Source organism: Sceloporus undulatus, chromosome 1, assembly GCF_019175285.1.
Source record: "Sceloporus undulatus isolate JIND9_A2432 ecotype Alabama chromosome 1, SceUnd_v1.1, whole genome shotgun sequence".
Lineage (NCBI taxonomy): Eukaryota > Metazoa > Chordata > Lepidosauria > Squamata > Phrynosomatidae > Sceloporus > Sceloporus undulatus.
This window is the reverse complement of record NC_056522.1, coordinates 288,361,301-288,377,663: the sequence shown is the minus strand read 5'-3', so window position 1 is coordinate 288,377,663 and position 16,363 is coordinate 288,361,301. Positions and strand designations below refer to the sequence as shown.

The 16,363-nt window shown below is 39.1% G+C and overlaps 1 protein-coding gene across 2 annotated transcripts in view; it reads right to left on the bottom strand.

Moving 5' to 3' along the window:
- The window catches only part of LGR4 (leucine rich repeat containing G protein-coupled receptor 4), a 181,784-nt gene that overhangs the window by 44,561 nt on the left and 120,860 nt on the right, over positions 1–16,363 (bottom strand). For both annotated transcript variants that reach the window (XM_042478342.1, XM_042478434.1), the window contains exons 3-5: positions 15,127–15,198; positions 14,132–14,203; positions 362–577 (exon numbers count right to left, since the gene is read on the bottom strand). In XM_042478342.1, the coding sequence (XP_042334276.1) occupies positions 362–577; positions 14,132–14,203; positions 15,127–15,198 (360 nt within the window). The remainder of the gene's footprint in view (positions 1–361; positions 578–14,131; positions 14,204–15,126; positions 15,199–16,363) is intronic.

Sequence of the window (16,363 nt, the reverse complement as noted above, 5' to 3'; positions counted from 1 at the left end):
GAGGTACGTACTATTTGTCAATTGCAGACACAGGGCAACTATCAGTGTTGATTCACTGGGGGAAGGATGGAAATAGGAATATTTCAAGGCATGCCTTCACCCTTCATCAGGTGACTAAATTGTCGAAGCCAATTCTCCTGACCATTTCATTGAGCAAGAAGATGCTCATATACAGCAATATACATGAAGCAATTGGTTCAAGTTAGAAGAATCACACCTTTTCACTTCTTCTGACAACAATGTTTTTTGTTGAACAGCAATAAAGTACAATAGTTTCATACAGCAGCTGGTGTTCAGCAGCAGAGGAACTGAATTTCCATACAAATCAAACTCCTACACTGATGACAAACTCAAAACTTACAGAACAACAAGGCTTGATAGATTTGTAAATGCAAAGTCAGGGATGTCTGTTATTTTGTTGAGCGCCAAGGTTAGGGCTTGTAGGGAGGGCAGATTGCTGAGTGGAATGACAGGGACTTCAGTCAAGCTGTTATCATCCAGCCACAGGTGACGCAATTGAACCAGGCCCTCAAAACTATCTTCTGGCACCACAGTAATGTGGTTAGCATCTAAACGCCTGCAGAGGAATGACATAAATATGTAACAGACCTTACAAAGTATGAGAAACAGACTTTAAACAGAAAAACTCCAAGAACAGAAAGACACAAGGTTTTCAAAAACAAGGACACAATGACTGAAACTAAATATACCTCACGATGGGCCAAAATGAGGGTCATCATGCAGAAGAAAAGCAATGGTTAATGCAGTCTTTATCATTTCATGTATACTCAACCAGTAAGAACTGCTAAACAACGTGTAACATCTCTGGAAAAACAAACAACTGCACAAGTGTCCACTGATTCAGTGAAATACTACTTTTAAATACTGTCATCCCTTCATATTTGCGGCTTTGATATTTGCAGATTTGATTATTCATGGATTTCATTAATATGTTCTCTCTAGGTCCTCCAGTGCAACTCTGTGGTGAACTTTAACTAAAAGTTGCACTGAAAGACCATTCGTAGCTAATCCAGTGCCATTCTATGGTCAGTGTATGTTGGACATTGACCACAGAGTTGTACTGGAGGACCTAGAGATTCCTAGAGAGGTGTCCTTTCAGGTAAAAACAGTGTTTTTGTTATTTGCAGTTTTTCCATATTCATGGGGGTCTTGTTCCCCTAACCCTAGCGAATATGGAGGGACACCTGTATATGCAATTGCAAGCCCACCACCAGTAATAATTCACCTCTTCCCCAAAGCATGTAAATACATTTGTAAATTGACTACAATGCTCATTATAGGTATTCTCTAAATATCCAAAAAAAATCCAAAAATGTATTTAGTTGCCAAGAAATAGAACAAAGTATCCCTCTGATAAGACATAGTAGTAAAACATGTTTATAAGGTTATGCTTGCACTGTTAACATTTAATAATATCATTTTCTATAACAGAAATCTACCAGGTAATATTTGAAGAAAAATGTACATGTTAATTTTCATTAAAAATAATTATGAGAAATTTCCCTCTTCATACTGTACACTGCTACTGTAAAATGTCCTCACAACATATTCCACACATTTTTACAGCTCTTGTGACACATACAAGCCTAGTGAACAAAAAACATACTACCATAACATAAAAAGTTCAAAATTAACAGGATCCACAGCAAACACCTGCACGCACTCCCAATCTGTATCACAAAATCCAAATGTCTACTGTATGTAGCAATAGTGAACCTTTGTGCAGGTTATTATTCAAATGTTCTGGAAAACACGACTAAGATCCTGAATAGTTATATATTATTTCTACCTAAAGCTAACATATGTTCAGTAGTAACACACCTGGGTCTGAAAACCTGGATCTCCAAAGCAGCAGGGTGAGGCAAAAGAAAAATGGTAGTATAGTAAGTGCTTACACTATACTCACCTTCCTATGTTCATCATCATCATCATCATCATCATCTACACAGCACCATTAATGTACATGGCACTTTACAAAAATAAAGCAACAAAACAAGTACCTCTTCAAACATGTGTGTTCTAAAAAATTTTTAAAAAGGAATGTAGGGAAGGGAAGAAATTCATACATACATTTTTAATGCAATTACCAAAATAAGATATCCTAATACACATAATCTGAATATACAAATTATAAAGGTAAAATTAAACTCAAATTCAAAAAGCTTTACACAGCAAACAAGTTTTAAATTAACATTTAAGTACAGTAATGGAAGGAGCAGGGCAATGCAATCCCCCTGGAATCCCTTCTTTCTGATTATTTTCTCCCTAGTAAGGGCTCTGGACCCCTTCACCTTGTTTCAGTAAAAAGTAGTTGGGGAAGAATATTAGTATCCATGGTGAAAGTTAAGGATAAAAGATAACATATTCTCTGCTGCAAGTCACTCCTTCTTTACACCCACTCTATTTTTCAGATTTTTGGCATATATCATTCATTGACTGTGTGACATGTGCCTGATGCCAAAAATGGCAGCTACATGACTACTTCCTCTCTCTTCTTTGATAGCCTGAAATACAACTCATCCCATGTTCTTATTTAACAACATTAGCTGCGTGAGAAAACACACAACAATGAGGAATAGAAGCAAAGAAAGAGGTAAGAACACATTTCTGTGACATCAAGACATGAGTACTGTATATACCCGACTATAAGTCGACCTCATATATAAGTTGAGAACAGATTTTAGGGCCAAAATGGTGGATTTTGATATGATCCCTGGATAAGTTGAGAGTAAAATTGAGGAGCATGAAACGAGATGAATCATGTATACGTTCCATTCCAGCCTCCTGTCCAAGAGGGATTCCAAAACATCCTCCATTTGGAGCAGGACTGAGAAAGATGGATTTAATATTTATATGAGTTTTTTATGTTTTATTTTATGTTTTGAATTTTTATTTGGTCAAGTTCTCCATTTTTTCCTTGTGTGTTTCCCCTCCCCTAGATGCCCTGCCCCCTGGAAATCCCACCCCCAGAGGTCTCCCTTCTCCAGCACCTGGTGACACCCAGTGCGGGAATACCACTGAGTTTGGGCACTCAGTCTCTAAAAGGTTCGCCATCACTGTACTAGGGACTAGAATCTAGGCATCATATCAACTAAGTCAATAGGATCAGTATGTAGAAAGATCTTGTAGCACCTTTGAGACTAAGTGAAAGAAAGAAGTTGGCAGCATGAGCTCAGATGCATCTGAGAGAATAGTCTATAGTCTACGAAAGCTCATGCTGCTAACTTCATTCTTTCAGTTAGTCTCAGGAGTTTTTCACACAGCTAAAAAACTTGGCTTACCTTTCCCAGTTTGAATCCTCTTTCCAGATGCAACTGGGTATTATCATTCTCATTTTGCCACTGATGTTGCTCCCAACTTTGCAAATTGGCCAGCTGGGAGCCAGGATTTAGGCGAGTCTTAGGCAGGAGGTGGCATCAGCAGCAAAATGCAAGTGATAATACCCAGCTGCATCCCAGAAGAGGATTGAAACAGGGAAAGGTAAGCCGGGTTTTTTTAGCTATGTGAAAAACTCCTCAAAGGTGTTACAAGATCTCTCTATACAGTGGTGCCTCGGGTTACGAAATTAATTCGTTCCGCGGCCGCTTTCGTAACCCGAAAAGCCTTCGTAAGCTGAAATGCCATAGGCGCTAATGGGGAAAAAGCCGCGGCTCCGCCGCGGCTCCATTTAAAATAGCGCCGGAGTTTTTTCGTACCCCGAAAAAACTTTCGTAACCCGAAACAATAATTCCCTATGGGATTTTTTCGTATCCCGAAAAATTCGTAACCTGGGTATTTCGTATCCCGAGGTACCACTGTATACTGATTCTACAGACAAACACAGCCATATCTTTGGATTCAATCAATAGGAGTTAAAAGCTTGCACAAAACCCATGGTACATTCTAATACTGATTAATGACAAACTGAGTACGTAGTTATTTTGACTGTATTAAAGATGCAATGAAAATCAGCAAAAATATATTCATACAAAAGAAGATAGCCAGTATTTCCTTTTATTTAAATGCTACTCAAGTTAGCTGGATACCACAACTATGGTCAGCTCAACCAGGAATGAGTGTATGGCCCATATCTTACTATGGATATTCTGTTCATGTGTGCACCTATTTGCAGCCCTAAAACCCTAAAAAATTACATTGCCAATCTAATATCTTACACCCCACACATAATCAGTCCTGGGCCCATAGTGAGCTGAACTAAGCAGATTACAAACAACAGCTAGTAATATTTCCATAATCTTTTGAGAGGAATCTACTTTCATGCTAAACAACTAGTATGACAATGCAGTTGCAATTTAAAAGTTTAGTGACTAAATACTCTAGTCTATATGTCTTAAGAAAAACATTTGTTCAACCAACTCTTTCTTTCTCAAACTGAGGCCTGTTACGGACTGCCAAAATAAAGCTGCTTCGGGCCTCTTTGGAGGTATGCTATTTAAATGATGCATGGGTCCTAAGAGTCGGAGGTCGCGCCAAAGCCACACTCCATTCCTAAGTACTGGAGTGCAGCTTTACTGCAGCTTCCGGATTCCTAGGATGCATGCATCATTTAAACAGCATACCTCCAAAGAGACCCGAAGCAGCTTTATTTTGGCAGTCTGCAACAGGCCTCAGACACAATAAGGAAGAACAAAGTAATCATTTTTCTACAAGACTTCTAACTCACAGATAAATATTGTTTAAAGAAATATCATCATAAACCTATGTATGCATGTGTATTGAAATGAATGATAACAGAAATTTGATTCAAAAGTTTACAAAACTGAAAATTTGGAAGAATTTCAAGAATTTAAAAAAAAGAAATGTATGTGATAGTAGCCAATATTACTGTTAAAATTGGAGAAAGGAGCTAACAATTATCAGTGTTTCATATTTCTATGCAAACAATACCTCACAAATACCTGTTTTTGTTATCTACTGAAGTTGATAAGATTCAATGGACCTCAAATCACAGATTATGGATGTCATTTTTCTTCAAAGCATAACAATTAAATTAAGCAGGAATGTATTGACACTGAAAAGCTTGCAGAAATGTTAAGGAGTAATGCAACAGCAATGCAAGGGCTGTTAGGGAATAAAATCCTAAGTATAAAATGTCCAGATGTGAACAGTAACACAGGGAACTACAAGTCAATTTCAGTTTGCTAACAAGGCAATTGATTGCAGCTGGGTGTCTTGGCAACTAATGATGGTACAAGGTCATGAAGTGCCAGAGAGCACGTTGTACAATTTGTAAACATGCTGTGTCATCCTGGTTGGGGGACAGCAATGCAGGTGGCACAGGAAAAGCCACAGGAAGAGGCTGAGCATAGTGGCCGCATGGTAAATGCCTAGATAAGGCCCAGGACCTCAGTGCACTATGTGGGTTGTTGGTTGGTGGATTGGTGATAGTGTGTAGCTCAAGTTAAGGTTCGTGTTTATAAACACAGCAATGAAAGAATAACTGCTTTTTGGAGATAAGTCTGGCTTCAGCATCATTCATTAGCTGCAGCAGGAGGAGTTCCTGGAAAGCCGGACAGCTCCAAGACAGACAAGTGTTTTCTTCACGAAGGCTTCTGAAAGCCTGTCTGCGCACTCACTTCTGCGACAAGGGTTATGGGCCCAGTCTTTATTGAGGAATTCAACAGGCTCTGAGTGTGTTGCACTTTCTGTTGCTGTACCTGTTAAACCGTCGGGGCCGGAAGGCAGAGTGGTAAGACTTTTTGGACTGCTGCCTGTGTCTTATCACAACAGACAGTAGAAGCTAGGAAAACTGCCAGGACTCTGAGTTCTAATTAATGATGGAAGCAGCTAAATTTCCCAAGCTAGTTGAAAGCAATTACGCTGAATGGTCAATTTACTGTAAATATTTACTGATTAAGGAAGGTCTTTGAGAAGTAGTTCAAAGAGGAGCTACTGCTGACACCCTTGAGAAAGACCAGAAGGCGAGTGCTACAATTCTGTTGACAATTGAGCCTGGCCATACCAATCATGTCCGGGAAAAGGGAACCTCAAAGATGGTTTGGGAGGCTCTTAAGGACATACATCAGTCTAGTACAGCGTTGTCACAAATGATCCGGTGTAGGAGACTGTACGCCTGTAAAATGCAACTGAGACAATCCCCGGAAAAGCATCTGAAGACGATGCAAGATCTGTTCAGCCCAGTTCAGATGAGAGGGATCAAAATACCGAGAGAACAAAAGGCGTACATCTTGCTGGGGAGTCTCACCAAGGATTATGAACATATCCTGTATGGTTTCCAGGGAGTACCTGAGGATCAGATTACTATGGAGTTGGTATCGGCATGTGTCATGGAAGAGACTACAATGTCAGGCACTGGCAAGATTCTTTTCTACACCTGTAAAGGATGCAGTATCAAGGATATTTGTTCTTTTTTAAAAAAAAATATTGGACCAAGACACATGAAACTGTATACAACCATCAGCAAAATTAAATGACACCTGAGGAAGTAGACTGAAGTCTATGAAAGCTCATGCTGCCAACTTCTTCCTTTCAGTTAGTCTCAAAGGTACTACAACAGGGGTAGGCAACCTGCGGCCCGCGGGCCGGATGCAGCCCGGCAAGGCCTTGGGACCGGCCCCAGCCTGGTCCTGCCGCCGATTGCCGCCGGGGCCTTTGGGGGGCAATTGTCTATAGAAGCCTCAGAAACATGCATTTATATTAACATTTTTTTTAAAATCAGCAAATTTTTTCGCATGTCCTCCATTTTTTAAAAAAAAGTGTCTTCCATTTGAAAATTTTGTCCTACATTGGTCCTGGTTTATTTATATATTTAAATTGTAAAATAATTATTTATTTATTTAATTTTTGGGTTCGGCCCCCCAGTTGTCTGAGGGACAGCAACCCGGCCCCCGGCTCAAAAAGGTTGCCCACCCCTGTACTACAAGATCTGTCTACATACTACTACAAACAAGGAAATCTACATTAAAAATCAGCCAGCAAGAAGAATATAGTAGCAGATCAGAATGAAGAATCACCAAAGCAACAAACTATCTGAATAAAATAATAATGCATGTTTAATGCCTCAGTGCAAGCTCACATGTTCCATTTGTACAACACTAGGGCTGGGTGAATCCTGCCTCATTAGTATATGAGGAAAAAATAAGTAACACCATGGTATATGTGGGAGGAGGGAAAGAAAGAGTACTAAATGAACATTCAGACTACGGTATTAAGCCAAGCATAACACCATTTGCCATTCTCAGCAGACTGTTCTAACCTCTGTTGTGGACTGTGATTTGATCTCTTGCTGCTTTCTCCTGTTGCTTCACCACTACTGTATTTACATGGCTCACAAAACTCAATCACATCACTCTAACAGTGAAATCCTTAGTATTGACATAAGCAGTCATCTCAGAGTGTACAGTGGAGATAAACTGCTTTGGGACAACTAAAGTCTGGAGTGAACTTTGTTCTTTTTAAGTGCTACTTCAGAAACCACAAGGAAATCACTCCAATGACTATGAAGTAGCTATTAGATTTGAGAGGGAAGCACTGATAAGGTTATATACAACAGAAATTGCATCATGACAAGAACAACAAATCCACTCTTAGTTAACAAGCACTTTTTCAACTTGCATGCTACTTGTAGTGCAGCATGCCTTGCTGTATCAGAACAAAGCTTATTTCATTTCATACATGAAACAAAAACACATAAATATCTCTGGTCCATTTGGAATGTGTTTTAAGCCACAAAGAACTATGTATGCAATAGATTAATTCTGTAAACAGCTCTAATTTAATAAATATGTGGTGTTTATATAATGACTAATGTTTAAATATTTAATTTGGCTATAATGCCAATTTGATCCTTCATTCATTTGCCACAGAAACCAGCAATAATATGCAGAGGTAAAGTAATAAGTTTACTCTTTTTCTAAGTTATACAGTGGTACCTCGGGATACGAAATACCCAGGTTACGAAATTCTCCAAAATTCAAAACATTTTTCATGGGTGGCTGAGACAGTGATACATTTGCATTCTATGGTTTAATGTACACAAACTGTTTTATGTGGAAAATTATTGAAAATATTATGTAAAAATTACCTTAAGGCCTTCTGTATATATACAAAAAATAAATGAATTTCATATTTAGACTTGTGTCTCACCCAAGATATCTCATTGCGCATATGCAAATATTCCAAAATCAGAACATTTCTCGTCCCAACAGTTTGGATAAGGGAGATTCAACCTGTGTACCTACACTCCTAATAAATAATAATAATAATAAAATAAAACTTTTATTTCTACCCCGCTTCTTGTAAAAACAACAAAAAGCAGCTTACATCCCTAAGGGATGTAGAAAATTTTTTTTACACAGTTGTAACACTTTGTTACAACTTGCTTTGGGGATATGTTATCAACTTTTGAAAACATTAATGGAGGTGAAACATTGTGTCACAGTGGCCATGATGACCCACTGATATGTTGGTTTGCAAGATTAATGTTTTTTCTAAATAGATCTGCCTCACCTGAAACACTGAATTGCTGGCTAGCAACTGTAGTATTATCAAGAGCCCTAAAGCTTTTGTTAACTATTTTAATTGAGACTTAACTGAGGTTAACTATTTTTTCAGCCCTTGTTTCCACATGTTGAACTTGTCAAAGCAGGTTCCTTTGGCATTTTTTTTTTAAAAAGTTGGTGTTTACATTTAAACAGAGACAACTAGCACATTTTAAAATAACTTACGCATAGCTGTAATGGTGCTGCTTGTTTGCCTTTAATGGCTAGAGGTGCAATTAACTACTTTTCAGTGGAACATAATGGGGGTTCTGCCTCTTTATTCATTACAAGGTTCCTTTTGGTTTACCCTGAGCAACAGAAAGGGGAGGAGGAAAGCTCACATGGATGGCTGACTTGTGCTGCCAGTTTGTTGGGTGTTGTGCAGCTAACGAAGACAACTAGCAAGAAGGAGGGAGGGATATGGGAGACAATGAAAACACAAGCTGCCTGCAGTAGAAATTCAGGTTAGTGGGGGGGGGGGGGAGTTTAGGAAGTTAGCCTGATTTTCTGCATTCCTCCATTTTATCCAAATGAGAAAGACTGGTGGCATCAAAAAGAGAAAGTGTGATCTCATGGAAGACAGAGAGAGCATTGCTTGACCAGGCTAGCTTCTCAAACAAGTAGAACCCTCAAAATCAAAGGAATTCTGAAAATGCAGCAGCAAGCTGTCTTGCACTTTGTATTTTAGAAAGACAGAAAAGACAGAAAGACATTCAAATGTATTATGTGTGAAGGGGTTGAAGTCCAAGACAGATGAATAAAAGATGATGAAAATGTAAAAATAAAGTGCTAGGTAAGAATTGATTTCTAGTGTCTTTATAATTTTCTCAAAAATATCCAAATTGCAATATTTCACTAGGCCATTCAGGAGAAACGGAGAATTTTTTCTTGTATTTTATCAGTGGCACAATAGTTAACAGTAACAGGAACCCACTGATAATGAATGACTCAGCAAGTTAGCTTTCTGGACTGCAGTAAAAGTGACAAGTAACCAGCTGTGTGACCAGAATTTGATTAAAACAACTAGTTCTTTGTAAAATAAACTTTCCAAGCTTTGGTTTAAAAGTACTGTATACACTCATGTATAAGTCAACCTCATGTATAGGTCGAGGGAAGTTTTTGGGACCAAAATCATGGATTTTGATATGATCCGTGGATAAGTTGAAGGTCAAATACTGGAGCGTGTTACAAAAGCTCTAAAGGGAGGACAGACCCCACTCTCTCTCTCTCTCTGCTCTTCACCCCCAGGACTCCCAAGGCTCATGGCTTGGAAAAGGGAGGTCAGATCGTGCTCTCTCTCTGCTCTTTCACCCCCAAGACTCATGGCTTGCAAAAGGGAGGACAGACCCCACTCTCTCTCTGCTTTTCACCCCCAGGACTCCCAAGGCTCATGGCTTGGAAAAGGGAGGGCAGACCCCACTCTCTCTCTCTGCTCTTCACCCCCAGGACTCCCAAGGCTCATGGCTTGCCAAAAGGGAGGTCAGACCCTCTCTCTCTCTCTCTCTCTCTCTCTGTTCTTCACTCCCAGGACTCCCAAGGATCATGGCTTGCAAAAGGGAGGACAGGCCCCACACACACACTCTCTCTCTCTAGCTCTCTGTTCTTCACCCCCAGGACTCCCAAGGATCATGGCTTGCAAAAGGGAGGACAGGCCCCACCCTCTCTCTCTCTTTCTCTGTTCTTCACCCCCAGGACTCCCAAGGCTCATGGCTTGGAAAAGGGAGGACATACCTCACTCTCTCTCTGTGTTCTTCACCCCCAGGACTCCCGGGGCTCATGGCTTGCAAAAGGGAGGACAGACCCCACTCTCTCTCTACTCTTCACCCCCAAGACTCCCAAGGCTCATGGCTTGGAAAAGGGAGGACAGACCCCATTCTCTCTCTGCTCTTCACCCCCAGGACTCCCAAAGCTCATGGCTTGCAAAAGGGAAGACAGACCCCACTCTCTCTCTCTGCTCGTCACTCCCAAGACTCCCAAGGCTCATGGCTTGGAAAAGGGAGACAGACCCCACTCTCTCTCTGCTCTTCATCCCCAGGGTTTCCAGGCTCATTGACTTGCAAAACGGGATACAAGCCTGGGCATACTCTCTCTGTGTTTGTGTCCCTTGCCTCAGCAGCTGCTTGTTAGCTCTGGCTGCGCGGGAAGGCTGAGAGGGAAAACAAAGACACACACACACACAGAGGGAGAGAGAGGAGAGCGCGCCATGGATAAAAATGGAGAACTGTTACAAGGCTACAGAGGAAGGTGGGCACTTCTTCTTTCAGGAAATTTATAAGCATTAACATATTGCCCTGTATATACATCTACCCAAGATTTTGGAGTTCATTTTGGGGCATAAATTTCTCGACTTATAGTCCAGTATATACGGTAACACACTATCACCCCTAATTAAGTTTTTCTTAATATATGTTGAGTTGATTTTAACTGGCTATTTCTAAGCCAAAATTCCAAAGAAAATAAAGTATGGTAGCACCAACATATTACACAAAATGTAGAAACAAAACAAAACACCAGAACTTGTCTTTGCACTGCAATCATAATTTTATTAGGTGGGTGTGACTAGATAAGATCCATTAGCTCCATTCTGGATCAATGAAAGCACTGGATGGGTTGTACTAACATTCATCCATGTCAATTATATGTATTTCAAGGTGTTTTGTGAAGAGTTTTGTTCTAGTCCTTTAGCAACAGCATATTGCTATCAGGAAAAGAAACTGTTAATAGGAAGGGGGGAAGTCTTAACATTTCAAAACTTATTACTGTATATACTCATATATAAGTCTAGAAATTTTAGTCAAAAATTGACCCCAAAGACCTGAATCGATATAAGTACTGGACTTTAACTGTTATTAAAAAATGAACCATCCCTTGGCGAAAGACAAGAGCATATGTTCTGGAAGCACTGACCCACCTCTATACTCTCATCCACCCAGCTTTTAGTGTGAGAACAAACAGTTATGCCTGGTGGAATTCTAAAAGTTCTTTGACATTTTTTTTCCTTTGCTTCCTTCTTTAAATTCTTTGTTATGTGTCATTTAAGTTTTACCCTTGACTTATTCACGGGTCATATCAAAATCTGTAATTTTGGCCCCAAAACCTGCCCTCAACTTAGACATGAAGTCGACCTATAGTCAAAAACAAACAGCTTCATTTATATACTGCTCATACTGAACTAACAGTGCCTAAGCGGTTTACAACTGTAAGCTAATTGCCCCCAGCAATCTGGGCACTCATTTTAGCCACCTACGGAAGGATGCAAGCCTGAGTCGAGCTTGAGCCCTTTTGCTGGTATTGAACTTACAACCTTGGGGTTTTGAGTGAGTGGCTGCAGTACAGGCATTTAACCACTGCGCCACCAGGGCTCCAGTTGAGTATATACGGTGATTAAAATTAGACCAAGACTGAATGTAAGAAAACTGTTTAGCCTTTTTTGATAATGAAGATATCCCAATATAGCTAACTGCAAACATGGCAAGGACATATTAACCCCAAAGCAGTTTTTCTGTGATACATCTTTGACCATCTTTTTTCAGAATTGGCATTGCTATAGTATAACATCCATCTTGTAAGCGCTGATTCACAATCATGAACATTTTTCTACACAAAAACTTTAATATGGGATTCTGTAGGGAAACTTTTTTTATTGTTATAAAGGGCAGTATTTTGTTCAAGATTATTAAGCAATAGTTGGATAGGGCAGAAGGGTTACATATCTTGCAAACAACATGATCATAAGTCTCTCCTCCCACATTATCATCTTCATTTTACAGGATGGCAAAATTATTTTACACTACTATGTGGATCAGGAATGGTTTTTTAAGTCAGGCTATAATTCTCTCATAAAAGTAAACGTTTCCCCTTTGACAAGATTTTCTAGTTATGTCCAACTATAGAGGCCAGTGCTCATCTCCATTACTAAGCTGAGGGAGTCAAGATAAACAGGGAAATGGTACCTGTTTATCTTGACTTTTATATGTTTTCGAACTCGTAGGTTGGCAGAAGCTGGGATCAGTGATGGGAACTCACTCTGTAATGTGGTACTTGGGTCTCGAACTTCTGACCTGCCGACATTGCGATCGTCAGAGTTGGCATCTTAACCACAGAACCACTACATCCCACACAATTCTCTCATTCACACACGCACACACACACACACACACACACACACACACACATCAGGGTGGTTAAAAATCAATGATTTTTTTAAAAAAATCCAAAGAAATGGTTTTTTTAATCATTTAAATCAGATGTTTTAAAATAAATGCTTTTTGAGGAAAATCTATCTAAAGATAGTTTTCTAATTAAGATACATTATGGTACAAAGGTTATTTATCATGAAACTGGGATTAGTTTTTAATTTAGGAGCATGAGAATGTATATTCATGAAAGGCTTAATTTATCCATTCACAGTAATATTCACAATGTCATAATGCTATGCTCTTCCAGAGATTTTTGTGAGATTATTGGCCATTTTTTCTATCTAGAGCAGTGGTCCCCAAACTGTGCCCTTTAAGGGATTTTGGACTTCACCTCCCAGAATCCCAGACTACTGGCCAACATGGCTGAGACTTCTGGGAGCTAAAGTCCAAAATCTCTTAAAGGGCACAGCAGATGCTTGTCAAAACTGTGAATGTGTGACTACAGAGATCATAATTCCATTGTTCTTTCGCAAATTTACATATTCAGAATAAAACCATTACCTCTTAAATGTTAAGTTTCAAAACATTAAATAAATAGACTGGGAGTGAAATAGATCGGCAGTGTGAGGAGGAAGGGGCAAGCAGAAAACATGAAAGTGAAATCTTTTGAGAAGACTACTCCACGTCTTTGGATTATTATTTTAGTTAAATTAAACTATTTAAATTGTTATTGTTAAGGTAATTATTATTTTTCTTCTTTCAATAAAATACAACAGAAAAATTGTCCAGTATGAATGATTAACCTACTAAACTGGACATAGTTCACTTCACAATTATTTCATAATTATACATCTGTGGCCCGAAACGCATGGGCCAAATAAGGCTGCTTTTGGCCAATTTAAGGGTGTGGTGTTTGCATGATGCATACCTCCAAAGCAGCCGGAAGCCATATTAAGGGGGGAAAGCCAGACCTTTAAGGATCAGATATAATTCGCTCCTGCTGGGACTGAGGCAGTGGCCCACTTTGGGAGTAGGCTGTACTGCCATTGCAGTCCCAGACAGATCACAGGGGGAGAGGGAATTACATGATTAAATTGAGTCTTTCTGAGTTATTTAAAACAAATTGTGATTTAAATAAAATCCATCCTGAAAAATATATTTTCACCCTGTATATGTAACTAAATTATGTGAACAACTGTATTTGGTGATTACATACCTGTGCTACAAGCACCATGATTTTCTTTTCTTGTATACTTCAGTTTAGAAAAAATTGCCATTTACACACCATGCAGTCAATTTCCATATGTATTTAATGTAATAATATTAGAATTGCATATAGCATCACATGTGCTGTGTTAAGATTACCATTTCAGTTATGTCTGGAATACAAAATATGTTCAAAGAGAAATAAAACAGGAAAAGCAAAGTTGACACAGACAGAAGCAGACTGTAATTCACTTGAAAACTTACAAGGATTGCAGTCCACCAAGTCCTCTGATGGCTTCATTAGGAACAGTTTTCAACTGATTGTTCTGCAGAGTGCTGTAAAAATGAGCATCAACAATGTAAACAGATTTGCACCACTATTTCAATAAACGTTCATAGATTCAATACCATTTCTTCCTCCTATGCCAGTCTATATGTCTACTTCTCCCCCATTTCAGAGTTCTAAATTGAACAATATAGTGTAATATAACTTGAGCCCTATGTATGGGGAGGGAATACTTTCATGTCCTTCTTGAATCATACAAGGTCTTCTCACTCCAGGACTCTTAGTGTAGAAAGTCAATAAAACAGGCTAATAGTTGGGAGATGCCTTTTGTACTCTAATAATTATACCTCCACTTCAAAACATTTTCATCTGGTACATAATCAGAAACTCTGAGGCATGCAAGAAGCACCTCCTTGCATGCACAGAATTCTGGTTTCATACATGATGATCTCTTGAGAAATGATCAAGTACAGGCTGATCCATATAGCAAGCAGGGTTGTGAGTGAAAATTCATTTTAAAAATGGGATTTAAAGCTTGCTAACACAAATCTTTGGGTATGTGTTATAATTCTGGTGTTTAAAAGGTCACAGCAGCCTCACTGCAAGGTACTGTACTGAAACAGCTTGCTACAGAGCAGCTCCCATGCATTTCTAATTCAAGATGACAGCATAATGCTCTGTGCCTGTGTATACTGCTCTTCAAATCAAACATGTGATCTCCAATTAAAATAAGCAATAAGCATTTAATCAAATCTACAAACATCTTCTCTTTCCCCAGCACCTAAATGGTTAATGCTTCATCCAAATTATGAAGAAAGTGACTACACAAACAGTTTTTCATATTACTAGCACTCTGCTGTTCAGAAAGCTACAATAAAACACTAAATTGTGTTCATTCTGTCAGCAAATATGCTGAGAGGACAAGAAAGAAGTAGGGAGTTACCCCTTGAACCTCTGAAATTTGATTACTTACAGAACTTTGAGTTCCTTCAACCCAGACAAGGCCTTTGGATGAATAAATGCAAGGTCATTGCCAGCCAGCCGTCTGGAAAAAGATTGTAATAATAATAACAGACCATGAAAATCCATCATACTTCTATTTGTCTAATAGATTAAATCATCAGTGCATCAAAATGTTCAAGCAGTTGATTTACTATGAATTAGATTATGGCACATTCGTGCTTTGTATTCACTAGCACTCACTCAACTCATGTTTTAAGAAACCATAATGAAAGAAGTTACCACAGCCTGTATTTGCAAGCAATATTTAAACCACAAGTATCATGCCACAGCCACCGCATTATGAGCTGTAGCCTGCTGCCATAATCCCACAGTAGAAAAGGTAGTCTACAACTAATGCCAAGAAGCCACTCCTGAAAATAAGATAAAGCTCTCAAGCCAAGATATCCATGTTTATTTCTACATAAAAGATGGGTATTTTGTGTCAAAAATTTCACTTTTTTAAAATAAAAATCCACCAAACCACAACAGTGCAATGTGCTATTGTATTTGATTTCCCAAAAATTTATTCGTACATATCCCAGTCCTTATTGTCTCATACCCTTTTCTCTGTACACTTAGAAGTACTGCTATCCACAGATGCAGCACTCTTTTTTGTATATTTTAAGTGGGCTATCTCCATTTTCTAGGCCAGAAACCCCTTAGCTTGTAAATATCTCCTGTGTGTCCAGTTAGCACTTTATTTAATTTGAAGTCCTAACACACTTTTAAAAAAAGACACCAGTTGCAATGAACCAACTGACACATCATGAGACCACAATGCAATGAGAACTGACATCCCAACTCAGGGTCCAGTGATGTGTTTTCGCCAATGATGGACAGTTTTTGGCCTGCTAGATATCAGCTGCCATCAACCCTAGCAAGAAAATCCAACAGTGCAAGTTGATGGAAGTTACAGCCAACTACAATTGGAGGACTAAATATTCCCCAGTCCTTGTGTAAAATCTGAGTAAACACAAGTCAAAATTAGACACAGTTCAGAATCACAGGTGGCTAGTTTAAAACTGCAGAAGAAACACCTGATCCCTTCCTTGTAGGCATGACGGGGGGGGGGGGCTCAGACATAAGACTCGTACATCTTGTTCATGAAGCATGCTAAACCAGTTTACTGTACAATTTCTGCATTACATTCCTGATAGAAGAAAAATAATACCCTCCAATATGCTGAAGCACCCAGCACCAGAAGAGAA